General features: G+C 37.5%; 1 protein-coding gene across 1 annotated transcript; it reads right to left on the bottom strand.

The window, feature by feature from the left end:
- Positions 1 to 3,753: 3,753 nt before the first annotated feature.
- cfap57 (cilia and flagella associated protein 57) lies at positions 3,754 to 27,814 on the bottom strand. Its single transcript, XM_079875997.1, has 22 exons — positions 27,584 to 27,814; positions 26,331 to 26,641; positions 23,962 to 24,212; positions 20,800 to 20,965; positions 20,559 to 20,711; positions 19,277 to 19,416; positions 18,425 to 18,590; positions 18,171 to 18,284; positions 14,710 to 14,922; positions 12,605 to 12,781; positions 12,345 to 12,506; positions 11,864 to 12,019; positions 11,377 to 11,470; positions 10,339 to 10,529; positions 9,337 to 9,510; positions 9,062 to 9,220; positions 7,409 to 7,552; positions 6,970 to 7,086; positions 4,790 to 4,924; positions 4,560 to 4,703; positions 4,148 to 4,274; positions 3,754 to 3,985 (listed from the first exon to the last, which is right to left on the bottom strand). The coding sequence occupies exons 1-22, from the start codon at positions 27,738 to 27,740 to the stop codon at positions 3,825 to 3,827; spliced, it is 3,612 nt and encodes a 1,203-aa protein (XP_079732123.1). The 5' UTR covers positions 27,741 to 27,814; the 3' UTR covers positions 3,754 to 3,824.
- Positions 27,815 to 27,852: the final 38 nt, after the last annotated feature.

A 27,852-nucleotide genomic window follows, 5' to 3' on the forward strand; every position in this document is an offset into this window, starting at 1 on the left:
AAGCATTGTGGGAAAGACAATAGGCCGACTGGAGGGACATCCCACAAAGTGAATCTCTGATGTCACGCTTGCAGCATAATGGATGTTTTGTGACTGTAAGGATGGTGTCATTCACATGACATAAGTTTACTTCGCTTCAGCAACAATAGAGCCACTCTTCTCAGTGTTTATATGTGCTGATTATCCAGAAAAGCATGTGTGGCATGTTATTCTTCATAAACCTCATTTGTATAGGATCATATAGGAAATTCATACTGAGTAGAGCTGTGGAGGACTCTGCATATCATGTATACATGCCTGAAGAAGCCGTGCCCTAAATTTGAATATATCCTGCTCACTTTATTACTTGTATTTAAGTAGTATTTAAGAATATTGAACACATTTACAATTTATTATTGATTCAGTTTATATAGAAGTCTATGTTTTGGATGAATATTTTATGTACAGACGAGCGGCGGCTGCCCTCCTGTTTCAAGGGTTGTGAGCAAAAACTCAAATTTTGTTACCATCACACCAAGTTTGAGATCTCTATGACTTACGATCTCTGACTGGACAGTCTCTTGTTGGGCAGAGGTCGACTCGGGTACGGCTGTTACCGGAAGCCGGTGATTATAGTTTATAAAAGTCATAAATCTGAATATTTTTCTTACAAAAAAGCATCACTTTGCTTCAGAAGACCTTTATTAACCCCCTGGAGCCGTATGGATTACTTTTATGATGAATGGGTGTGCTTTTTGGGCTTCAAAATCACAGTTCCCGTCACTCAGTTCTCTATTCACTCCCATTATAAAGCTTGGAAAAGCTAGGATATTTTTTAATATAGGGCTAACTCCAATTGTGTTTGGCTGAAAGAACAAAGTCATATGCACCTAGGATGGCTTGAGGGTGAATAAAGTATGGGATAATTTTCATTTTTTGGTGAACTAACCCTTTAAATAGAATTTATTTATACAAAGTGTAAGGACAATGACAAAGCCTTAAGGTAGCCAGTGATTTTCTGATGTATTGAAATGAAACATGTTTTATTGCAATAAAAATCTGGGTTGCTTAATTTACCGTGTTAATGTTGTCACATGAGCATCTTTTACCATTGTGGCGGTTCAAGCTTATCATGTAAAAATATTCAGGCTGAATGTTTGGATCCGAGCACAAGTGGCCAGCAGAGCATCACTGAAAAATAAAAGACCTATAAACTCCAAAAACATTTAAATTAGTAATACCAAATGAATTTCTATGCATTTTTAAATTACACGTGAAGCTATTCTATTGATGGATGATAATTTAGCGTGCCTGTATTTGTTCAAATTATTCTTCATAAACCTCATCCATACAGGTTCATTCACGGAATTCATAGAGTACAATTGACAAACCCTAAGTTGAAAATATCTGGAACATTTATTAGGGCCCGAGCACCGATGGTGAGAGGACCCTATTGTTTTTGCTCCGTTTATTATTATTCTTCTTCTCCAAAGTGAATCGCTTTTTAGAGGGCCTAAACATGCTCGAAAACTCATGAAACTTTGCACACGCTTCAGAAGTGGTGAAAATTTACGTGTGATATGGTTTTCAGAATTGTGGGGGGCAAATTCGGTAAATTATTGCCCCCACATTTTGCCCCGGCTCCTGGTTTCACGTACAGGTATGAAATTTGGTACATACATGTAATGACCCAATACCTACAGAAAAGTCTCTTGGAGCATAGCCCTAAACACAACAGGAAGTGAGCTATTTTGAACTTCCTCCTGGATTTTGGGCATTTTTCGTAATTTCCTGATGTTGTACTTTAACGAACTCCTCCTACAGATTTGATCTGATACTCTTCAAATTTGGTGAGTGTAATCTTAAGGCCTTTGTGACGTTAAATTGCGAAGATCTAGAGTTTTCGTCGAAGGGTGTGCCCTCGGCGGCCTGACAAACATCTATCTATAAATTACAGGAACGTCTGTCTGTCTGTCTGTCTGTGTGTGTGTGTGTCTGTTCCTCGCATATCTCTCGAACCGTTAGTCCGATTGATTTCAAACTCGACAGGTGTCTTGCCACGGGCACGAGTAAGTGCAGTGCCAAGTTTGACATTGTTTGGATGAGAAATGCAAAAGATATCGTTAAATATATCATTTTTAGAAGGTTGTGGTTTAAAAATAAACATTCTGACATTAGAGAGTTGTATCGGTCAAAGAAGCCCCAAGAAGGCTGTGGTTTAAAAATAAACATTCTGACATAAACACTCAGTCAGCTACACTGTTTACTTCTGAATATTATAGTTTGGTTCCCGAACGTGATAAATCCATCTATCTATAAATTACAGAAACGTCCGTCTGTCTGTCTGTGTGTTATTCGCATATCTCTCGAATGTGAGATAACCACTAAATGTGTGAAAACCACTATTTTCTGTTTCAAACTTTCACATAGCATCTTTAGGTTATAACAACATTGAAAATCAAAATCTGGATTTGAATTTTTTAAGATTTATTATAAAAACGGATTATTTTTTCCCAAAAATGCAATAAATTCATGACTTTTTTTTTTTTTTTCAAAATGCTATTAATCCATTGAATCAATATAAAGTTATTTTTGATCATATTGCCATCGCAAGAAATATCTCCTGAACTTTTTTGACGGCGATCAGCTCACAAAAACTGATTTTGCACGGGCACTTTGCACTGCTCCCTGAATCGAGGTGCTTATTCATTTGTGGATGTAAACTGAATCTGTATGTCAGCTATGCTGTTAGTGTTTACTTCTGAATATTATATTTCATTCTGGTGCGCTTAACGTTGTCGCTACTGTGTAATAATAGCCTATGCTATTCACCAACTAAACATATCCTATTCAATGCGTTCACAGTCTCTTTCACGGGCATCATTTGTAGTTGCCTATTCACAAACTGTTTGCTCAAGCATAGCGTTTTCTCGGAGTTCACTGTGTGCTTTTTACCATGCACAAATAAAAATGTCACTGAACTTTTGCTGTGTAATTGTAACAATGAGCACACACCAAACCAACAATTACTAAAAACACACACAAAAACTGATTTTGCACGGGCATTTTTTGCACTAGTTCACCCAATTTCGGCCTTTTGGTGATATATGCATGATCAGATAAGTTCAATATTAATGTTGCTTGCAGTTCTGATGTTGCTAGGCAACCACAGACAGCCTGCAGTAACTCAGGCATACAATTTTCAATCTGCCACAAACTTCACATGTTTGATAAGACTCCTGTCCTGAACACATGCCAATGCTCATTATGATTATAGCAATAGCACCACCTGCTGGTAGCAGGAAGTGTGGCAAATACAAAACGTGCTCGAAAAATCATGAAACTTTGCACACGCTTCAGAAGTGGTGACAATTTACGTGTGATGTGGTTTTAAAAATTGGGTGGGGCAAAATGGCTTACTTATTGCCCCTACATTTTGCCCCGGCTCGACGTTTCACGTACAGGTATGAAATTTGGTACACACATGTAAAGACCCAATACCTACAAAAAAGTCTCTTGGAGCATAGCCCTAAACACAACAGGAAGTCAGTTATTTTGAACTTCCTGTCAGATTTTGGGCAGTTTTTGCCATTTCCTGATGTTGTACTTTAACAAACTCCTCCTACAGTTTTGATCTGATCCTCTTCAAATTTGGTGAGTGTAATCTTAAGGCCTTTCCTAAAGGTGCCGGGTGGCGGTGGCAGGGGTGCGAGGGCCCTTTTCATCGCTGCTTGCAGCTTTAATTTAAATCTGTTTTTCTTGTGTTCTCCGTCGTTTCATAAAGTAACACCCATATGACATATATTTGATACACTTTATTCAGGCATGGAGAACAAGAAGTACATTCAGTTGGTAAGCGGCGGTAGTTTTATTCTGGATGTGGGTGTCTGGCCGAGAATCTCCTGCTTGAGTCTATGGATCTCCAGTCGCTGAAACTGGATGATCTTCTCCGTTTCTTCAAAGCTCTGCTCCGTCATCAAGCCAGCCATCCCTGCTGAAGCTGCACCTGAAGCAGGACAGAAAAAGGGCAGCTGAGAACCTCCAACATTAACATCTGAGTTGGTCCATTATTATCCAGTGGCATTTTGTTTCAATCCTGAAAGGTTAACATTTGTAAAGATGTCAAAAATGCACCAAAAACGATCAGTTTCAAGTCAACATGGATCACCTCTTGTGTTAGCAGAGCCCTTGTTCTTGTTGAAGTTGGTTTGCTTCTCGTAGTTGTGCAGCTGCGTTCGGACTGTGCGCAGTTCCTGACGCAGATCATTGATCTCTTTCATAAGAACAACGTTGTCCTGGACACAGATGGCAGATGTGAGAACTTTCACACAAACAGAAACAGTGACTTAAGGAAAATCCGGCCCACATCTGGTACACAAGGAATCCACATGTACCAGACGTGGGCCGGATTTGGGCCGACACTATGTTGCTGTCTGGGATTGTATTTCTATAGGTAGACGTGGATCAGCATTACTGACGTGACCCTGCCAGAACTAACGCTACGCTTGATTTCTACATGCACGTGTCCGATTTAGACTGAAGAGACTCATTTCCACACTGTCATTTTTTGTTCCTCTGACCTTCATGAGCTTCGTATTGTTGGCCTGGAAGACATTTGCATCTCTGCTAATCTGTTTCTTCAGAGTAGTGACAATCTTCTCATAGTGCTCCCTCAGTCTGCTGTTTTCCCTCTGCATATCTGTGTGCACTGACACTTTCTCCACCTACAGACAAACACCACACAAGCTCGCTTCACTGGAGGTCAAAACAGACCGAAATATGAATAATAACCCCAATGTCTTGAGCTTACCATATCTGACGGCTGAACGTAACATTTATAGAGCTCTCGAATGTTGTCCTTCAGTCTTTTTGGGTCCTGAATGCATTCCACACATGTGTGAATGTCAGCTTTAAATCTCTGTACCAGAACCCCAAAGTCCTGCACCTGGAGAAGACAGCAGGACAGGCACTCGTTTAAAAATTATAGTACAACTAGGACATTGGTATATTTATATATTTAATTGTCAACTAATGTTCCCATAAAGGTCAGCTTTAAAAACAAAATAAACTTTTCCGTACTGTATATCATAATGTAGAAGTTCACTTTTATTATTCACTTTTAGTACTAATTTTAGTTTATAGTATTTTTTTATTTTTTTTTAGGTCTGTAAAGAATATGTACAAAACAGCCATTTATTGGTTATTGGCAATAGCATGAAAATTTTTTCTGTCAGGGGTGTAAAAGTATGGATACTGAGTGAAAATTTTACTTAAAGCTACATTTCTGAGAAACGCTGTTGAAAGTGAATGGAGCAGCAATTACAACACACTTGCAGCCAATCAGCAGTAGGGGGCGTGTCCACTCATGATGGGGGAGGAGAGAGAGTGAGCAAGAGAGAGATTTGAAAGACTGTAGAAAGAGAGATGGCTGAGAGACATTACAAAAGAGAAAAGGTGAGTGGAAAAAGAAGGGTTATAATCAGGCAAGGACCCACGTTAATATTAGTAAAGTTTTCCAGCTAGAAGGCCTGAAAACGAACGGCGAGGTTGCGTTGTTTCTGCTTCATACGCGAGTAACATTGGTTTTGCCATGTTTCACAGAAAACAAGATATTCTGTTGTTTAGCTCTAGGACAGTTTTGAGTGTCATTGTTTGTCTGGAGCTGCTGTGCTACAGGCGGCTTACAACAAACTCTTGCTTGTACTCTTGTGTACTGTATGTTCTACCTTGTCGTTCGTTCGTCATTATTTTGCTTCAGCTATGATAGAGAGACATCCACTCTTATATTGCGTGTTTGTGCATTTTGGGGGTTGAGAAATGAAGGGAGGGGTGGTGTTTGTTTGGATTGATTTCAAGCTCTTATATCACTTTGAAAAATGCACATTCGTGTTTGTGCATTTTGGGGGCGGAGAAATGAAGGGAGGGGTGTGTTTGTTTGGGTTGATTTCAAATAATCAACAGTGTTTCTCAGAAACTGCTTCCTGCACCTTTGATTAAAAATATCTAGTCATAAACATACTTGAGTGAAAGCAAAAATTTAAAATTTTAAATAGTACGCGAGTATTATAAAAATAGAACTATAGCAAAAAATAACAATGAGAGAAGAGTCTCCTGTTTAAGCATTTTGAATCATATTTATTTACTTTAATATAATTACAATACTTTATCCACTTCCTGGTAAAAACGTTAATAAATATTCACAAAGGACTTAACATTTTATAATGTTCATTTAAATGCTAATTGTTTTCAAGGTTCATAACATCTAATAAAAAACATTTAATAATGGCCACTATGAATTTTTGGTAACACTTTAGTTTAGGGTCCAATTCTCACTATTAACTAGTTGTTTACTAGTATGCATATTACTAGGATATTGGCTGTAAGAACATATTAAAGCCTTATTCTGCATGATCATTTTCTATATCCCTTAATCCTACCCAATTCCTAAACTTAACAACTATCTTACTAACTATTAATATGCAGTAATAAGGAGTTTGTTGAGACAAAAGTCATAGTTAATAGTTAGTTAATAGTGAGAATTGGACCCTAAACTAAAGTGTGACCAAATTTTCATTTAAATTCTCTTTGATTTAATTGTCATTCACAATGTAGTAGACAGTTACCACTGACCAATCAATTTTGATGTTATAAAAATAAGTCAAATCTCAAAACACCATTGCAAAAATATAGGAGTGCTTTCAAGTCAAATTAAAATTGTAAGGAGTAAAAAGGTTAATTTTTTTTTTCTTTGGAAATGTAATTAAGCTAAGCATTCAGATTAAATCCCCCAAAATAATACTTAAGTATAGTAATCAAGGAAAATACCCAAGTATTTTACATAATTGATAATCCCTAATTATGTTCTTAATAAATTATTGCACACTTAATGTATTAAGTCTGTAAAAATTCTCAGTGACCAACTTATTTTATATAGACAGTGGGTTCTAAATTTAAGGAACAGTTAGTTCGCAGTACAAACAGAGTACTAACCTTTTTCATTTCTTTGTGCAATTCTTTGTCTTTGGTTTTCAATTTTAAGTTCAGTTCATCAATTTTCAGTTCCAGTTCTGTGTTCGTCTTATGGAACTCCTTCAACTCTCCCTCCATCTGGAACACACACACAAACATCTTTTATCACAGTGTGTTCATAACAATAACCTGGTTTATATAAAATGATTGTTTTTATTTACATCTGACAATGTATTCTGGATACCACTTTATTTCGATAGTCCTCTTTGGACATTCTACTAACTATAAGTAACTTTGCAAGTACACGTCGACTTCTTCAACTAACCAAAACCCTAACAGTCTACTAATACTCTAGTGATAGTTAGTTGACATGCAGTTGCAAATTAATAAGAGTTAGTTGACATGTAGTTGCAAAGTCACTTATAGTTGTGTGAGAAATGACATATATACAGTAAAACACCTCCTGGATCTGCTCCTTCAGCTCTTCAATTTGATTATCTTTTGGTGCAATCTCCTCCTCCATAAATTCAGCCCTGTGCTTTATCACTTCGAGCGCTTTGTTAAGTGTGCTATTCTTCTTATTCAGATCATAGATGCTCTTTTCCTGTTGAGACAAAGCAGATATTCCTTTCATGTAGTCCATTGGACTCAGATGGCATGAATACAATACTAAATCCGTTTTTGCCCATATTAATTAAACTAATTGAGGCTCTGTGATTGATTTTCTTAAACCATAATACGTTTATTTATCAACCATGTTTACTTCAAATGCACATCTTTCACTCATTCACGCTTTTATCTTCTCTCATCTTGATTATTGTAATGCTATGTACACTGGCTTGCCTAAGGGTTCTATAGCGAAGTTACAATTGATACAAAATGCAGCAACCAGAGTACTAATGAAATTAAAAAGGAGAGAGCATATTACACCGGTTTTAATGGAAATACATTGGTAACCAGTTCATCAAAGGAATGAATTTAAGGTTCTTTTATTGGTTAATAAAACACTCCATTTCTGGCATCTTCATACATTTCAGACTGTCTGTCGAGAGACGCTCCAATTCATAGTTTACGATCCTCTAGCGCTAATCTAATACAATCTGGTGGTACTTCTTTTAGCCACTGTGCTCCAGAAATTTGGAATTGTCTACCAAATAAGGCGGGCTAAGACATATCTTTTTAAAGTTGCTTATCAGTAGCAATATTTTACCTTCTGATTCTCTTGCAGATGTTTTTAAAAATGTTTTATCTATATTCATTATATATTGAGGTGAAATTATATGGCCAATTACTTTATTTTACATTGTGAACCTTTTATAATTGTTTTCGAATATCTTTATATTGACATCGTGTGAATTTGTATTCCCAATATTTGTTTTTATGCTTGTGAAGCACTTTGAGCTGCATTCCATGAATGAAAAGTGCTATACAAATTAATATGTCTGTGTTAATAATAAAGATGATTGTAACGCTTTGGTTCCCAAATGAAGACGAAGATGAATCAGATTCAAATAACAAGAGGATTTATTCCAAACGCGATAAGCCAATATACGAAACAATGTGCACAACGTGCAGGTGATAGGTGATGGCTGATAGTGTGCAGGTGGGAACCGAAGAGGATGATGGGACATGTAGTGAAGACAGTGATTAACTGGTGACCGTGACAATGATAGATGCATTACTTGGAGTGGTTTCTAGGACTTTGGAGGGTGCGAAATTAGCAATTTGTAATCCGTCTACAACTGCTTAGAAAGGCAAATGTTGTTTAAGGAACAGGGATAAAAAGTGACAAGAGAGTTAATGTGAATTTTAGTTCTAATCAGACTCGACCGTTAGTCATTTGATTTCTACAGGATTGCGTCTAATAGCGGTGCCCACACTGAAATCTCACTGGAACAAAACAAAGTGCTGCTCCTCTTGAATACTGATCATCAAATATGGACGAGGAGAGACTGATTGTAGACGGATTTGTGATTGTCTGACATTCAGAATGATCAACTTCAGCATAGAAAGACAAATTGCTTATTACAATATGAAAAGAGCTATATGTAAATAAAACTGACTTGACTTGCTTTTCCTCATGTCATTATGAACAGGGTTCATGTGTGCTCACCTTGTCCTGTATAATTCCATCTTTATTCCGAATTGTGGCCTTCAGCTCAGTGATGTCATTCTCCAGTGATTTGATCACCGACTGTAGCTTCTGCACTTCCTGCTTCAGCTTCTCGATCTCCAAGTTCCTGTTATCAATTTCCGTCTGCAGGCCATTAAACTATACGACACACAACCCAACCTACATAAGATTCAGCTCACTGCATGTACAGTATGTCGTCTTTTATACACTGCACTTTGCAGGATTGAACTCAAAACTGAATTATAGTCACTCACCGACTTTGTTGTGGTATCTAATTCCACTTTGAGCGTAGCGTTGGCCTTTTTTTCTTCCTTAAAGTTTTTCTCGTATTTCATGCGGATATCATAGATTTCGAGATCTGAGTCCACCTCCTGTTTCTTTATGTATTCCTCAAATTCCCGAACCTTCTGCTGGGATTCATCCTGAAACTGCAAGGTGGAAAGAAAAGGGCAAGATATTATTCTGTTAGCAAATTTCAACATGCTCCTCACACAATCGTAGGACTTCACAAGACTTATATAACGACAGTCACACTAATATGGATCATATGGTGGTCTTTTTTTTCTTTTTTTTGGAGGTTGACAGCCAAAGACTGAATAATTAAATTATTAAACATACAGTAGTGGTCAAAAATGATGTCTAGAAAGGATTTTTTTTAATTACCCTACAAGTTTGATTAAACCATCAAAACATGGGGACATTTTTTTTTTAAATATGAATGAAGAACAAAACACTAAAATTGGTTAAGATATTTATCTGACTAAATTATTTGGCAAATAGGCAAACTACAGCAACAGGTTTTATTTTACTATGCAAACAAAACAAAAAAAAAATGCATAGAAAAACAAAAAGCTCACAGGACAAAGGATACACTGACTACAACATAATCAGTGATTAATATATCATTGGTTCTCTGTTGTATTTACATGTGTTCATAATTTCTTTGTATGGCAGCCTGGCCAAAAATTACGTCCACACAATTTGGCATGTTTCATTGCATTATCACAAATAAAACAACACATTTTTAATAATATTTGAATAAAGGGTGAAGATGTCAATTTTCCTAGGCCGGACATCACTTTTGGCCACTACTGTATCTCCGTTTGTGCTTCACGTGGTTTGCTGGTCACCAGCATGGGAAACATGTTTGCTTGAGAACAGAATGAGTGTGTTGGTCCACCAGCAAGACCAGCACTATAATAAACCAGCCTGGACCAACATGGAATTCATGCTTAAGTGTTCGTAGTTGCCTTTACCTGGTTCAACAGCATCATCTTCTCCTCCAGCCTGGCCTCATAAGACTGCATCATCTCCTCCAGGGCTCGGGTCTTGCTCTCCTCCATGCTGTGCAGCTGCTGCTCACATTCCTGCTGAACGTTGTGAAGCTTCAGTTGTAGCTCATGGTATTTCTCATATTCCAGCATGAGCTTCTGGTTATTGGTTGACTCTGTGAAAAGCAGCTTCAGTTAGCCTGGATAACTCTGAGAGGGGAACTGGCTGCTTCTGAAGACAGTAAACTGGTTAACATTACATTAAACATTACATCTTGATTTTAGTTTTCATGAGCTTGTCGATAAAACATTATACATAGGAATCTTCCAAAACGTTTTAGACCTACATATACCAACATAAATACTACCAAAAAAAGACTTTACGAAGCCTAGAAATTAATAATAAACCAAACAATTAATAGAAGAGTAGAAGCCTAATTCATTAACTATCAATTTAATTTGTAACTAGGAAACTCGTATTTACAATAATTCTGCTATCAAGCGAAGGCAGCATAAGCTAAAACAACAAAAAATGAAGACATACTTCTTATTTTAATTTGTTGCCATGGTTTTGGGAAACCTATGGACTGTATATCAATTAGGTCAAGCAGGAAATTTCTATTTGTGCATACATAATTTTTTTTTCTTTTTACATTGATTTGCATTAAAAACACAGACAGCAGCAGGACTATTAGGTTGCTTTCACTTTAAGAGCTAATGCATGGATCCAATATACTGTTACACATTCATTTTATTTCTCAACTGTTTTCATTCAGTTAAGGCATAACTGACTATGTTTACAAGGATACTTGCCAAGACGGGCGTTTTAACAATTTTGTTTGAATATGTCTGTTCAAACGCAAGAAGATGTGAAAGATCTCAATTCAGTATTCTCACGCTGTCTGAACCTACATGGGGGACCTTCGAATACGTCTTGAACAATGTTGAGATCCACTGCTGTATCTGGTAGTGTAAACGTTTATCATTAAGATTGTAAAAATGAATGAAATATGTTTTGTTTACCCATGTCCTGCAGCTCTTTATCATGTTTCTCTAAGATTTCTGACAGAGCTTTAACATGGGCTGCTTGCTGTTTCTCTTTTTCTGTCTTCAGGACCTGTAATAGAAAATTAACTTAATAAGTTTAAAAGGATAGTTCACCCTTGTCATCATTTACTCACCCTCATGTTGTTCCAAACCTGTATGAGTTTCTTTGTTCTGATGAACACAAAAGAAGATATTTGAAAGAATGTCGGTAACCGGACATTTGACGGCATCCATTGACTTCCTTAGTATTTTTTTTTTCTAATATGGAAGTCCATCAGTGCCGTCAACTGTTTGGTTTCCAACATTCTTTAAAATAACTTTCGTTTGTGTTCAACAGAAGAAAGAAACCAATTCAGGTTTGGAAAAACATGAAGGTGAGGCAACATTTTTAGATTAACTATTCCTTTAATAAGCCATTTGTGTTATGAAATAGAAATAGCATTTTGGGTCTCTTGAAACTGACCTCTTTCTCAGTATTTAGTGAACTGATCTGTTGGAGACATTTTTCATTGAGTTCATTGATCTTCTCCTTGTAGGTCATTTCCTTGAGGCTGAGCTGGTACTTGTTATCCTCCTGGAGCGCATCCACTGTTGTGTTCAGATCCAAAATCATTTTATTCTGCAAGATGGTCCAACATTTTGCCATTTAGCTTTACCATATAAATGACATTACAAAATATTTCCTAAACTTTCTCTTAAACGCCCCGTTTTATGCAGCATTGAGATGGTTCAAGAACGCAATTACTGATTTGAAGACCTAAAAACTTGAGCTTAATGTTATTTTTTTCATTTAAGCATAATCAATGCTACTTTACATCAACAAAGTATTACAGATTTTGCTGATTTTTTTTTTACAAAAAATACAAATAACAAACACAAGGGAAAATAATGACCAACATAAAAATTATATGATCAACACAAGGGAAAATATTTCCTCAGGTTACCTTTTCTTCAAGGTCTGATTTGGTGACGAGGATCTCTTCTGCGTATATTAATTCCTTCTCTTTTTTCAACCCTTGTCCCTCTTTGTCAATGATTTTCCAGATGAAAAGACAACCGTCTTCTGAGACTGTTAGAAGGAATTGGTCATCAAAAGTGATAATCATCTATAGACAAAAGATAAAAGCATGAATGAAAAACATGCTTGACTTCTGACTAGGAGCTCAAAGGAAATTTAATTCCAATGAATTTTAGCAGTGCAAACCTTAGTGACAGGTCCAGCATGGGCCTGGTACTCAAGCCAGGATTCATTCTTGATGGGTAGAGGGTATTTGATGGCCCTCACCGTCCCAGTGGAGGTTCCAACGAAGAGCGCTCGCCCTGAACGAGACATAGCAACAGTGGTGCAAACCACATTGCCTGAAGGCACTTCCCTAAGGATCTGCAGCAAAAATGTTCACACACAGTTTTATTTTGAGGGATCATTGATGGTTTTCGTTTAATCCAAAAGATTCAAATATGCTGCGCCACAGTTGTTCACAAGAATGCAACAACCATTTGACTCCATTGATGTCAAACCTGGTGCAATGTGCACCATAACCCTGCATATGGTGCACCAAAAACCTGGTGCACCGTAGGAGCTATTTTTAAAGGGGCACTATGCAGGATTTAAAAAAATAATGAAGTATAGAAAAATAATGCCTCTCAATCATTACTTATGGTCTACTAGAAGTGTGTGGTGGTGCAACTGATATATCATGTCAGGGGCAGGGGGTGTGGCTTCTGGCGGTGTTCCGTCTGTGAGGAGGGGCCAAATTTGAATGCTGAGTTTACAAACAGTAACTGAAAATCCTGCATAGTGCACCCTTAAATATGCAATTTCTGGTTAATTTGAGCTTTTTCCTCACATAGAGCTATTGTAAAGCAATTCGTCCGTCCTCCCCAATTAATTGGACAAACTGGAGCTAAAAACAGGGCTATGCTCCATTGTAAATATCTGTATTGGTGTTGAGCTTGACAGTTAAGAATCTGTCACACTCCCCAATTCGTCGATTGAGGGTTAAAGCAGGGATATGTTCCCTGGCAGATATCTCTACAAGTACAGAGCTAGACATGTGGAACTGACATATTTAAGGTGCAAAAAGTGGCCTACTCTCTCCACTGTTACCCTCCTCAAATTTTCAGATTAAGGCTTAAAGCAGGTTTACATGCTCCCCTCTCAAGGGTTGGTCGCAGTGTACTCAATATCATAGAGCTTGGCAGATGAGAACTCAGGTGGTCAAAGTCAAAAGAAGTGGGCCACTTTCTCATCTGTCACCGTCCCCAATTTATCCCATTGGGGATTAAAGCAGGGTCATGCTAATTTGTCAAAATGTTCGTGAGTGTAGAGCTTGATAGATGAAGGCTGGTGTGGATTAAACTGCAGTAAGCGGTCAGCACTCTCTCATCTATCTTATGGGTATTGACCTTCGACCTTGGACTACTGTATGTCGCATCCTCCCCATTCATCAGGCGGTGGTTTATGCTCCCCTCTGTAGGTTTGAATATGGTATACTCTTCTGCAATGTGAGCTGGGCAAAAGAGAGTTAAAGGGGTTTAGTTGCAAGAAACACCCAGTCTCTCATCTGTCACCCTTCCCAATTTATCAGACTGGGGTTAAGAAGGGTTAGGGCTGGTTCACACAGAACCAACAGCAAAAATGTGAGGCGCAGGTCAGTGGAACGGAAAAAAAGTGCAAGGTCTAGAAATGCGTTTTTTAAAACTTGGACTTGAAAGTTTAACTTGAGCACCGCATTTTTAGGACATCTCGGACTGGTCCTAATGCAAAAGTTCCCATTTCAGAAACAACTGAGCATGGAAACTTTTTCCTAGCGCCTATAACACTGAGCTTTCTTGGTAGCAAGGCTAGAGTGTCACAGGAATGCGTCCTGTTGGGTACAAATCTTATGTTTAACTCTTGGTCAAGGCCAATTAAGTTCTTCAGTGCTTGGCCTGACAAGATTGTGCTTGGTGACCTCACAGCTTACAGGAGGGCATTGGTCAGCAAGGCGTAGTGAGTATTAACATACCCATAGTGTCAACAACTGATGCAGCATGAGTTCCCTCGAAAGTGAACATCTTAGGGTTACATATCATATGTAACCCCGGTTCCCTGAGAAGGGAACAAGATGCCATGCATCAAGCATACCTGCACATCTTCCTTCAGACAGTTCATATCTTGTTCCTTCACATAATAAATAAATTCTGATATATACTGAAAACCCTGGATTTAAAGGACTACATTTTACTGAATCAAGTTCTGTAATACAGTGAAAAAAAGTTGTTTTGAGATGTCAAATGAGTCTTTTGAGACTGCATTCGTGTGCCCACCTGACAGTCTTGGATTTCCTTCAAAGTGCAGTCTGTCCCGACAGCAAAGAATGTCTTTGCATCAGGGGAGATGGTGATCCCTGTGTAGCTACAGGTCTTGAGCACGCTGTCGGACTCCCGGGTCCCGCTGAGAGTATTCCACTCGTACACCGCCCCGTCCATGCCACATGACACAAGACGACTGTCATCTGCACTGAACGCTACGGCTCGCACCTAAGGCACAATAATATGGACTGTTACACTGTTTAAAGAGCCAAGTTTTAATAAGGCAACACTACATCTGTGGATTTTCTCCTTCAAAATATCATATTCCATATAAGAAAGAAATACACATATGATTGGAACAACATGAGGAATAGTAACTGCCCTAGTAAAAAATAAATATACCAAAATGTATTTATGAAAAACATTTATAAGTATACTAGAAATACAATTACATATTTATGTACTTAATATAAATACCCTGCAGTAGTACTTTTTTAGTATACTACACTGATATACTTAAAGTCTGCTAAATTGGAACAACTAATTTTAATCGGAAGTTATCCTTTAGTTATCCAGAAATAGTGCTGATGTATATCTAAAGCTATACTTAAGTTTATTTGATTGTGCTAAAGTGGAACTATTGCAAGTATACTTTAGGTACATTTTAATATCTTGCATTTAAAGACTGAGAGATCATACTATCCTTACTAATGCTGATATTAGAAATGTGCATTGTGCAATAAAAAGGTACTCCAAATAAAGTTTAATCATAATATTTATATCAGTAAGTCTCAAAATATGTTAATGGATTCATATTTTAACATTTTTAACATTCATGTTTGTTGCCCCTCTGATAAATTTGCTAATGATTTTAATGCACTTCTCCACTCACTGGATCTGACCCAGTCCATATCCTGCCCGACTCATAGGTTAGGTCATACCCTTGATCTCATCATCTCGCGTGGGGTGACAGTGTCAATCTGTGAGGTCCTGGATTTTCCTGTATCTGATCATTCTCTCATACGTTTTGACATCCGTGCTGCTCCACCTGCACCTACATCCACTGCCCCCCAACGTCGGCGAATCATTACCTCTTCTACAGTTAATGACTTTGTTGCTGCCTTTACTGCCTCTGATCTCTGCTCTGCTGCTGACTTGGCATTACCTATGTGTCCTGAACTTTTCCTCTCCTCCTTTCACACCATTTGCTCCCAGATTATGGACTCTGTTGCCCCCTACAAGGTAATGGGTACCAAAAGCCCATCAGACCCCTGGCTCAATGATACAACTCGGGCCCTTAGGCGTCGGTGTAGACAGGCTGAGTCTAAATGGAAGAAGGATGGGCTGCAGGTGTCACTAGAGATGTTTAGAGACAGCCTTTCCACCTATCAGAGAGCAGTGAAGGAGGCTAAAGGACAGTATCTCTCCAATCTCATCAACAGCAATAGTCAACGCCCTGGAATCTTGTTCAGAACTATTAACTCTGTGATAAATCCGGTGTTTGTCGGTTTAAATAATGTATCTGAACACTCCTGTAGTGCATTCAAACAGTACTTTTTGGACAAGGTTTCGTCTGTTAGGCAAGCCATCACACAAGTCCCTGCTGCTGTCATACCCTCACAAGCGGCACAATGTGTGCTGGAGAACTTTGAGGCAGTTACCCTCGTGGATCTCAAAAAAGCTGTCCATGAATTGAATGTTACCACCTGCCCTCTAGACGCTGTTCCTGCAAGGATTATGAAGGAAGCCATTGACATCGTGGGCCCCTGCCTTGTCTCCTTTATAAACAGTTGTCTTAGTTTGGGCACTGTTCCAACTGCCCTCAAGCATGCCATTGTCCGACCACTGTTAAAGAAACCTAACCTCGATTCTTCCATGCTGTCCAACTTCCGCCCAATATCTCATTTACCATTCCTGGCTAAGCTGATGGAGAAGATCGTTGTCACTCAGCTTCAGTCTCATCTTCAACTGCACGCCATTGTCGATAAATTTCAATCTGGTTTCAGGTCTCGGCATAGCACGGAATCTGCTTTACTTAGGGTCCATAACGACATTCTTGGAGCCCTGGACAGTAAAAGCTCTGTGGTTTTGGTGTTATTAGACCTGACCGCTGCATTTGATACCATAGATCATGCCATTCTCATCTCCCGACTTCAAAACACTGTCGGACTGCAGGGCATGGTTCTCAAATGGTTTTCATCATACCTCACAAACAGAACCTTTTCAGTTATGCTTAATGACTTCTCCTCTTCAGCCGCTCCTCTGTCATCTGGTGTCCCTCAAGGATCCATTCTGGGTCCTATACTGTTTTCACTCTATATGCTGCCACTTGGTCAACTCATCTCCAATTACAATGTCCGTTTTCACTTTTATGCAGACGATCTTCAGATCTACCTTCCCGTGGTTCTGAGTAACCGTTCTGCACTGGATCCTCTTCATAATTGTATTCATAACGTCAGACAATGGCTTTCTCAGAATTTCCTTCACCTGAATGAAGAAAAGACTGAGTACATCTTGTTCACCCCGGACTCACCCAACAGTTCTCCCAGTTTTGGTCCTCCAACACCTCGGTTTGATATGACCGTGCGCAACCTGGGTGTTATTTTTGACAGTGGTATGATTTTTGGAAAACAGATAAGTGCAGTTGTGAAAGCAAGCTTTTACCAGCTAAGGCTACTCAGTAAGGTCAAACCATTCCTGTCCCGAGCTGACCTTGAAAAAGCTGTCCATGCCTTCATCAGCTCGCGGATTGACTACTGTAATGCCCTCTATACTGGACTAAATCAATCACTCCTCAATCGGCTTCAACTGGTACAAAACGCTGCAGCACGTCTCCTCTCCAATACCTCCAAACGCTCTCATATCAGCCCAGTCCTCCGCTCTCTCCACTGGCTCCCAGTGCGGTTCAGGGTGGAGTTTAAGATCCTGATGTTTGTGTTTAAGGCCATCAATGGTCTGGCCCCTGTTTACCTTACGGAATTGGTAATGGTCCACCAACCAGCCAGAACTCTGCGCTCCTCTGAACACACCAGGCTGGTCACACCCAAGTTCAAGTACAAAAAGTTTGGCGGCCGGTCATTTGCCGTTCAGGGCCCAAAGCTGTGGAACGCACTTCCAGGACAGCTGCGAAGCATCACTGAGTTGTGTGTTTTTAAATCGAAATTGAAGACACATCTTTTTAGACAAGCTTTCGATATGTAGCCACTGACTCGATTGCTGTTTTTATGTATATTTGTGCTTTTATTTATTGCTGTCTGCTGTGTTTCTTGTTTTTATATTGGAAAGCGCCCTGGGCACCTTTTAGGTTGTTGTAAGGCGCTATATAAATAAAATTTGATTGATTGATTGATTCATAGTCTAATTAGTATGAAATAAATGTATTTTAAATACATTTTGGTAAAGGTTTTTTTCACCAGGGTGATTTCCCAGGGATAGATTTTCAAATCTAGGTGAACTATTTCTTTCAGAAAACATACTTTTTCATTGTGACCCTTCAGATTCAGGACGTCCTCAAACGTGGTAGTGGAGTAGATGTTGATCACATTTCCATTGACAGCAGCAAACAAGTGTCCCCCATTGCTGAACACACACTGGGAACAAATGAATGGAAAATTAGCCACCACAGTCAATCAACAAGATGTATAGGAATGTGAAGAATGAGAACAATGCTTACTTTCTATACATTAATGAATAGATAATAGCAAATTTGAACGGATATGCAGAGACGCACCTCACGGCAACTGCGTACAGTGAACTCCTTCAAAGTCCTGATGTCATCGATGAGCAGAGTCATAAAACGGAGTTTGTCTGAGAATCCCACCAGGATGTAGAATCCAGTGGGATGAAGAGCTACGCTGTAGGATTCCTCCTGGAACTCCTTATACATCTCTAAATCACTGGACAACAAACACTAACTCTATTGGATATATCCAACAGTATCCCTGCTAATAAAGACCTGACGGCATAGACCTGGGGCTAGTTGCATAAACTGCTAAGACAGGGACACACTTAACGACTGTAAGGCCGACTTTTTATAGCTTTTTAAAAACTTTTTAAGGTTGTCAAAGTCAACGTAAAATATTATTTAAATATGTTAAATAACAATGATATTTTAATATAAGTATTAAGTTAAATAATATTAAATACACTAACATTCAAAAAGTATTTCAGTAAGAGGTCAGTAAGACTTTTCAATGTTTGTGAAGGAAGCTTATTATGCACACAAGGCTTCATTTATTTGATCAAAAAATACAGTAAAATTGTAAAATATTATTAGAATTTAAAATGACTGTTTATAAGATTTGTAAGATTAACCAAGACACAATCTAAAAATGTATAGATGTGGATATTTTCGCAAAGTGACCACTATCAATCATCATATTTTATTATGATAAATATGATAAAAAATATGATAATTTGTAAATATTGCTTTTACAGACTCTTACAAGAGCAAAAAGAGCCCAAATTAAAACAATGTCTCTTTAAACAAAACTATGAGATGAACGATGCTTTAAAGCTCACTGTGAGAGATAATAAAGCAGAGGGACACAACACCTAGTCTCTTTAACAAAGCTAAACATACTTGGTCTCAAAGTTCCAGATGCGCACTGAGCGGTCCAGGGAACAGGTGGCAATGAGCGGTTTGCGGATGCAGATGGACAAACCGGTGACAGTGCTGGAATGGAACGATTGAGACAGGTACTCAAAATAAGCACGATCACCCTGATAAAACAATGGGAAAAAGAGCTGAATTAGTCATGACTGGTATAATGGATAAATACAGAACTATGTGTAGATCATCTCTTAGATCGGCTGCTATTACGGGATGATGTGAGATTTTGCTCTTGCTTCTCACAATAGCTCTCACAGTTATAAAAAGAGCAGAAACTGATTGTTTGCTCATTTGTTGAACACAAAACTACAGTAAAGATGGGCAAGGCAGACCAGGGAACTAATCATTGTGAACTAAAACTATTAAAAACAAGTTTGTTCATTAAAGGGGTGGTATAATGCCCTTTTCATAAGATGTAAAATAAGTCTTTGATGTCCCCAGAGTGTGTATGTGAAGTTTTAGCTCAAAATTCCCCACAGATATTTTTATATAGCATGTTAAAATTGTCTCTTTTTGAGGGTGAGCAAAAACGCTCCGTTTTGTGTCTGTCCCTTTAAATACAAATGAGCTGCTGCTCCCCGCACAGTAGGCGGAGCTACAACAGCTTACACTCACACAGACATGCCCTGAAAATTTCAAAAACTTTTAGCCTTTTATGTTCAAACCGGAGTCAGAAAGATGGAGAGACTCAAGAACAACATTTCTGAATGGTTAGTTAATGAATTCATGTAGCATATGTGTAGTTATCTTCTAGTCATTGATTAGCATATTCTGTCTTGATAATCTATAAATCGTGTTCAGGGGGCGGGGTTTATGTAAATTTTAGGGTTGGTGATGTCACTAACCCGGGAGGAACGTTGTGTAGTCCCTACCAGCCGTTTGTTGTAGTCCTTAAAAAGCAATTTCTTTAAAAGCAAATATCTCCCTTTGCTTTGAACTTTGAGCGTCGTAACTTTGCAGATGTTGTTTATGCTCAAACAGCGTTAACAGAGTTAAAAAAGTGAAATCATAATCAACCACCCCTTTAAAATATACCTGGAATAAAATAAAATGTAAATATTATATTATTTATTTATTATTAAAGATAAGATAAAAATAGGTTTAATTTAAAGCCTAACTAAAACTAAAATTGGAATAACATAAATAGTAATATTTAACTGATTATGCGCAATACCTACAATCCTACACCCAAATCCATGCCCTGATAGTAAATAAATAACATTAAAATTACACTGAGACAAACAAACGGCACCTTTTCTAACTCCACTAGGGAGAGCTGGATGCTGTAGAGCTGCCCGCTGTCTGTACTGGCGGTCAGGGTCTCTTCTGATGGACTGATGCACAGAGTGCTGATTTCCTGATGCTCTGCAGAACTGGAATCATTACTGAACGCCTCTGGAGGAATCTGAGGTGACAAGACGAGAAAACAATTTCAGGATCAACCAACCCGAAACACTATCGTGATCATATGAATGGGGAAAATGTCAAGGCACCTTTATGTCTTTGGTCTTCTTGTACTGGTCCTCGTCCTCGATTTTCTCAAACAAACACACCATTCCAGGACCAGCGGAGCAAACGAATCCACTAGAATAACCTACAATGGCTGTCACCCGCGGCAGGGCGGAGGAGGGCTCATTTGAGTCCTGCTTTTCTGACTGACTGCAAGATAAAGTCAAGAATAGACAACATGCAAAAAGTAATCCCCATTCATAGCATAATATATGCTAGAGTTTAAAAATATTGCAAATAGGCCTACTATAGCCATTGTTTTGCCAAAACAATGTCATAAGGAAACCTGGTGGTTATAGATCATAATTAAATGTACCAGAAAGTTAAAACACTGATAATAATCAAAACAATCAGGCCTGTGTTCCTCTAAACTGGTATAAGACTGTCACATGACATGTTAATACTCAATAAACCTATGTACATGCTGTTGCAATTAGTACACATTTTTTCAACTTTTGTGACATTTTGTGACACTTTTTTTTTATTGCTTTCAATCTTAAAATAATATTTCATATTTCACAAAAATCCGATTTATAGCACGTTTAAAAACAATAAAAACAACAACAATATGAACATTTACTGTTTTAAAATGATTTACTGTATATCTCTCTATAAATTACAGAAACGTCTGTCTGTCTGTGTGTGTGTGTGTGTGTGTGTCTGTCTGTCTGTCTGTCTGTGTGTCTGTTAACCACATATCTCTCGAACCGTTAGTCCGATGGATTTCAAACTTGACAGGTGTCTCGCTACGGTCACGAGTAAGTGCAGTGCCAAGTTTGACGTTGTTTGAATGATCTCTCTATAAATTACAGAAACGTCTGTCTGTCTGTGTGTGTGTGTGTGTGTGTGTCTGTCTGTCTGTCTGTGTGTCTGTTAACCACATATCTCTCGAACCGTTAGTCCGATGGATTTCAAACTTGACAGGTGTCTCGCTACGGTCACGAGTAAGTGCAGTGCCAAGTTTGACGTTGTTTGGATGAGAAATGCTAAAGATATCGTTAAATATATCATTTTTATAAGGTTGTGGTTTAAAAATAAACATTCTGACACTAGAGAGTTGTATCGGTCAAAGAAGCCCCAAGAAGGTTGTGGTTTAAAAATAAACATTCTGACAATCTGTCAGCTACACTGTTTACTTCTGAATATTATAGTTTGGTTCCAAAACGTGATAAATCCATTTTGATTAATTGGAGTAAAAATGTGTTTTCTTTACCAAGAAACCAACAATTACTAAAAACACACACAAAAACTGATTTTGCACGGGCACTTTGCACTGCTCCCTGAATCAACACGCTTATTCATTTGTGGATGTTGGATGTTAACTGAATCTATATGTCAGCTATGCTGTTTCTGAATATTATATTTCATTCTGGTGCGCTTAATGTTATTGCTACTGTGTAATAGTAGCCTATGCTATTCACCAACTAAACATATCCTATTCAATGCGTTCACAGTCTCTTTCACGGGCATCATTTGTTGATTTCAAACTTGACAGGTGTCTCGCTACGGTCACGAGTAAGTGCAGTGCCAAGTTTGACGTTGTTTGGATGAGAAATGATAAAGATATCGTTAAATATATCATTTTTATAAGGTTGTGGTTTAAAAATAAACATTCTGACACTAGAGAGTTGTATCGGTCAAAGAAGCCCCAAGAAGGTTGTGGTTTAAAAATAAACATTCTGACAATCTGTCAGCTACACTGTTTACTTCTGAATATTATAGTTTGGTTCCAAAACGTGATAAATCCATTTTGATTAATTTGAGTAAAAATGTGTTTTCTTTACCAAGAAACCAACAATTACTAAAAACACACACAAAAACTGATTTTGCACGGGCATTTTGCACTGCTCCCTGAATCGACACGCTTATTCATTTGTGGATGTTAACTGAATCTGTAAGTCAGCTATGCTGTTTACTTCTGAATATTATATTTCATTCTGGTGCGCTTAACGTTATCGCTACTGTGTAATAGTAGCCTATGCTATTCACCAACTAAACATATCCTATTCAATGCGTTTACAGTCTCTTTCACGGGCATCATTTGTAGTGGCCTATACACAAACTGTTTACTCAAGCGCAGCGTTTTCTCAGAGTTCACTGTGTGCTTTCTACCATGCACAAAAAAAAAATGTCACTGAACTTTTGCTGTGTAATTGTAACAATGAGCACTCAAACACACCAAACCAACAATTACTAAAAACACACACAAAAACTGATTTTGCACGGGCATTTTTTGCACTAGTAGGCTAAATGTCATAAAAAAATATTTTCATGTGGGTCATTTCCACTACAACTTTTCCCATAATATTTTAATTTTAAGGTTAGTGTACTTTTTTTTCTAAGGTTACTTGTACTTGTGTACAGGTGTCAATAAAAAGCTAAAGATGAAATACTTATGTGTGAAGAAAATAAAGAAAAATACCACTGTTTTTCTTACATATCATTAAGGTGTAAATTTGTCAAGAGATGCAAAAAGTGTGAAAATATTTCATTGAATGTATTGATACATAAAATTCTGGCTATGAAATTATCCTTAGCAAGACAAAGAAGCCATTTTGTTAAAGGAATGTTAAAAACACTATTTCCATAACCATCATTTTCACAGTCAACCGAACGGTATTAACCAATAAACAATAAATTATAAAAAAGCTTCAAATTATACATATAACTATAGTAAAACCAGTATGGCACAAGAAAAAAATATTGTATCAATAATTATGAGAAAAAAAAAATTGTATTAAAAAACTTTTAATATGAGAATTACCTCTAGTATTATTACTCTGAAATGTTTTCTTACAAAGACTTTTTTTGATAAATAAATGATACATTTTTCATGCTGCAATTGTTCATCGATAAATAGAATAAATAGAAATGTGAATTTTTCCTTTTTCAAACATTTTATTTTTAAATGGTAAACATAGTTTTAAAAAAAATAAATTAAATGATGTGTATTTTGTATGATATGTATTTTATTTTAATGTACTATTTCAGGTTAAAAATCACCCGGAATGTGTTATAAGGTTTATAAGAAAACATGAGATAAATGACAGGATTTCTCCCGTACTTGTTGCAGGTAATCGTTAGCAGAGTGCGAAAAGACACTGCTGATGTCATCAGCACATGACCTCACAGCTCATTCCACTCACCTCTTCACCTTCTGCACAGACGCCACATGTATCTCCCAACGTAGGCGACTTGATTCAAACATCATCAGCTGACCTGCCTCTGTTCCGGCCACCACCTTCTCTGTGGATATCCAGGTGTGGCACAGGAAGTTGTGGGCGTCTGTTTTAAATGCGCTGGACTGTTTCAGGGTTTCTCCAGCGTAGCGGAAGATCTTGAACACCTTGTTGCCGCTCACACAGATCTGTGTGTTGTCCTGAGGGTTGAAGCTCACCTGTGAATGGGAATGGGAATGGATAGATTGTGTTAGGAAAGCTTGATCATTGCATTAATTCTGACCTGTCGTCAAAATAACAGTTTACTTAATTAAATAATTCTGCGTTACGGTAATGAGGAAATGAAAAATAGGATGTTTTTTTTTTTGCATATGGCAAAAGGGTAAATCATTTAAATAATTTGTTATTTTTTGATGTACGAACCATCATATTTCATGTGGAAATGCCAGAAGTTTATTCCACGGACTCCAGATCAATATTTTATTATAGTAAGCATTAATCTTTACACAATTCATATATAGACACTAATTATTTTCAGCTGTGCACTCATCAATCACAATCATTATCACCAGTGTATATGTTCAGTTCTGTTTCAGTTTGGTGTCGTCTAATGTGAAAGTGTTGTATGTTGCTCTGTTCCTGTTCAATATACTGTTGGATTTATTAAATATTACCTTATTGCATTCGTGTGTTTATATAACCAGCCCTGTGACAGTTATATGCTTTAAAAATTACTATTTTTAACGCATTTCAATTTTAGTTTTAAATTTAGTTAAGTTTTAGGGTTTATTTATTTCCCGTTAGTCATTTTAGTGCTTCGTTTAGTTAAAACTTTTTCATCTAATATTTATATGATTTATAATATCTATGTTATTTCAGCTTCAAAAAAGGGTTTTAATATATTTTAGTTAATGCCGATATCCCTGATTCTCATATACCATGAGATAAGATTTAGAAATAATAATTAATTTTAATATAATTAATAATATCTTGATGACCAATGTCTAGGTGACTCAAACCCATCAAGAACACATGTGGGTCATATATTTCTCCCCAACAATCGAAAGAAATAAGAAATCATATTTTGCTTAAAGAACATGACTAATATTTTTAGGACCATGTTATCTCTTTTTATTGTGACATTCTCATGATGAAAATTAACCATAATTCTCATGTAATGCAAAATATTAAAGGGGGGGTGAAATGCTATTTCATGCATACTGAGTTTTTTACACTGTTAAAGAGTTGGATTCCCATGCTAAACATGGACAAAGTTTCAAAAATTAAGTTGTACGTTTGAAGGAGTATTTTTGTTCCAAAAATACTCCTTCCGGTTTGTCACAAGTTTCGGAAAGTTTTTTTTTCGAGTATGGGCATGTGTGACGTCAGATGTGGCGGAATTTCCTTATATGGGTCCTAAGGCCACTTCTCTCGGGAGGGCGCGGGCGCGCGCGCACTCGTAGACCAGAGCAGAGACATTCACTGACCAGAGCGAGAGAGCGAAATGTCACCAAAGTGTGTTTTTGGTTGCCAGGGCAAGACAACCCTGCACAGATTACCAAAAAAAAAACAGCATTAAGGGACCAGTGGATGGAGTTTATTTTTACAGAGCATCAACGGAGTTGTGCAAGTGTTTTTGTTTGTTCCCTGCATTTCGAAGATGCTTGTTTTATAAACAAAGCCCAGATCGACGGATTTGCAGATCGTCTAATGCTTAAGGATCGAGCAGTCACAATGATAAAGGTTCGCGGTCGTGCGTTGGAACCGGGCGGTGAGTAAAACTGCTTCAAATGTCTCTGTGTGTTGTTAGCTCGGCGCGTTAGCACAGCTTTAGCTCCGCCCGCACGGCCCGCCTTCAGCCGCTCGTTTTTTTCCGGAAAGACTCGGTACAGCCTATCTTTCTTTTATAAATATAATAAAACTAAAGACTTTTTGGAGATATAAAGGATGCAATACTACTCTATAGGTACTCAAGATTAACAGGAGATTGAGTGAAAATGAGCATTTCACCCCCCCTTTAAATATTTTAAATAGCAATGATAAGTAATGGTAACTACTACCTTTAATTTATGGTGATTTGTAATATATTTGTATTACATTATCACAAATGACAAAATGATTCATTACACAAGCAAACACCCTTTGAAGTAAAATGCCCAGCATTATGGTAATGAGACTTTTGGTTGCTTAGGGTTATGTTCAACCATTAAAATAATGGCACAGTGCCAAAAATATGAATGGTCCTAAAAATAGACTTCATCTTCTTTATGGAAAATATAATGTCTTGAGTTTGATTTCGGGGTGATATATGATCGTTTGAAGTCAGTTGTGTTTACCTGGTTTATGGGGCCACTGGTGCTCGTCTTCACAGTGGCCATCAGCTTCTTCTTTTCCCACATCCAGAGGAAGAGGGTCCAGTCCGGCCCTCCTGCCTGACCGATCAGATACTTTGAGTCAGGAGAAAAGGCCATGCAGACAAACTCATCCACTGGGATCTCTCCTCCAGTCAACACCTTGCTCTTCCTATTCTGCTCGTGCTGTAGATCAAACACAGTGATGGTGGCTTTCTCTCCACATTCAGACACAGCCAGATAACGCCTGTTTGTGCTGATGGCCAAAGCCTTCATGCCCTGACTTCTCTCTGTACCTGTGCCGACACAGACAAGACCACAGGAAACAGATGTTGGTCAGACAGGGGTCTGATGGATCGTTCTCACAAAACATGTCCAGGTCAAATTGAACCATAAAATCAAAATAAAGAGACAAGAAAATATATTTTGCATACAATTTTAGAAGCATTAAAGTGAAAGTTCACCCGAAAATGAAAATTTTGTCATCGTTTACTCAACCTCATGCTGTTCCAAACCTGTATGAGTTTCTTTCTTCTGCTGAACACAAAAGAAGATATTTTGAAGAAAGCCGGAAACCAAACAGTTCTATAATATTTCTTCTCTCTCCATACTATGGAAGTCAATGGGGCCCATCAACTGTTTGGTTAGTATTTTTTAAAATATATTATTTTGTGTTCAACAGAAGAAAGAAATTCATACAGGTTTGGAACAACTGGTTTCAATTTGGGAGAACTATCCCTTTAAGTTTTTTTTATTTTTATTTGCCTTGGTATATTATTTTCATGACAGTTAAACACAGATGAAAAAAAAAAAGAAAAGAAAAAAAAAACTTATCCTGTAACACAATTTTATTTTTTAAATTGTATACATTTACTATAATGTATAGGCTGCATTCATTACAATAATATTTAACATATTTTAAGATTTTATTTTATTTATTTCAAATTATAGTAAAATATAACTTCTTATTTCTTTGATTTGATATTGGGAGAAATATGACCCATATGTGTGTATGAGTCAGATATTCACAAGAAATACAGTTAATAACCAGTAATATTTATATTAAGACTAGTGAGACAAGTGATACTGATATAATTTAATACTTATAATATGATATTATGAGCCTATAATATACGTTAGGCTACAAGACATAGGCCTACTATATATTACATATAATGTATAGCCTATTAAAATACGTATGAAGTGTCTAAAAATTAATGTTTACTATAATAAAGTACCTGGAATAAACTTCTGGCATTTTTGGTTGATGTTATAGCGCACTAAGTTGTTTCCGCACGGAAATATGATGGTTTGCTCATCAAAATACAACAAATTATTCCTCACTCCTGTCCGCAATCCGAATATATAATGAGACTGTGCCACTACAGTAGCCATCTTGACAAAATTATTAGCTAACAGTTTCTAGAAAATACGATTTAAACGAGTTGTCTGGTTTGTTTGCGGTGCATCTGTTTAACGCTGCAGTAACGTTATTGATTAGTTACTA

The sequence above is a fragment of the Squalius cephalus genome, assembly GCF_949319135.1.
Source record: "Squalius cephalus genome assembly, chromosome: 7".
Classification (NCBI taxonomy): Eukaryota; Metazoa; Chordata; class Actinopteri; order Cypriniformes; family Leuciscidae; genus Squalius; species Squalius cephalus.

What these genes read in the sequence shown, in the direction of transcription:
- cfap57 (XM_079875997.1), bottom strand. Translation starts at nt 27,740, where the DNA reads ATGGCTACTGTAGTGGCACAGTCTCATTATATATTCGGATTGCGGACA. An exon ending in CCAGTGGCCCCATAAACCAG is followed by an intron (nt 24,213 to 26,330) that starts GTAAACACAACT and finishes TCCCATTCACAG; the next exon opens with GTGAGCTTCAACCCTCAGGA. An exon ending in CACTAAATACTGAGAAAGAG is followed by an intron (nt 11,471 to 11,863) that starts GTCAGTTTCAAG and finishes TTTCTATTACAG; the next exon opens with GTCCTGAAGACAGAAAAAGA.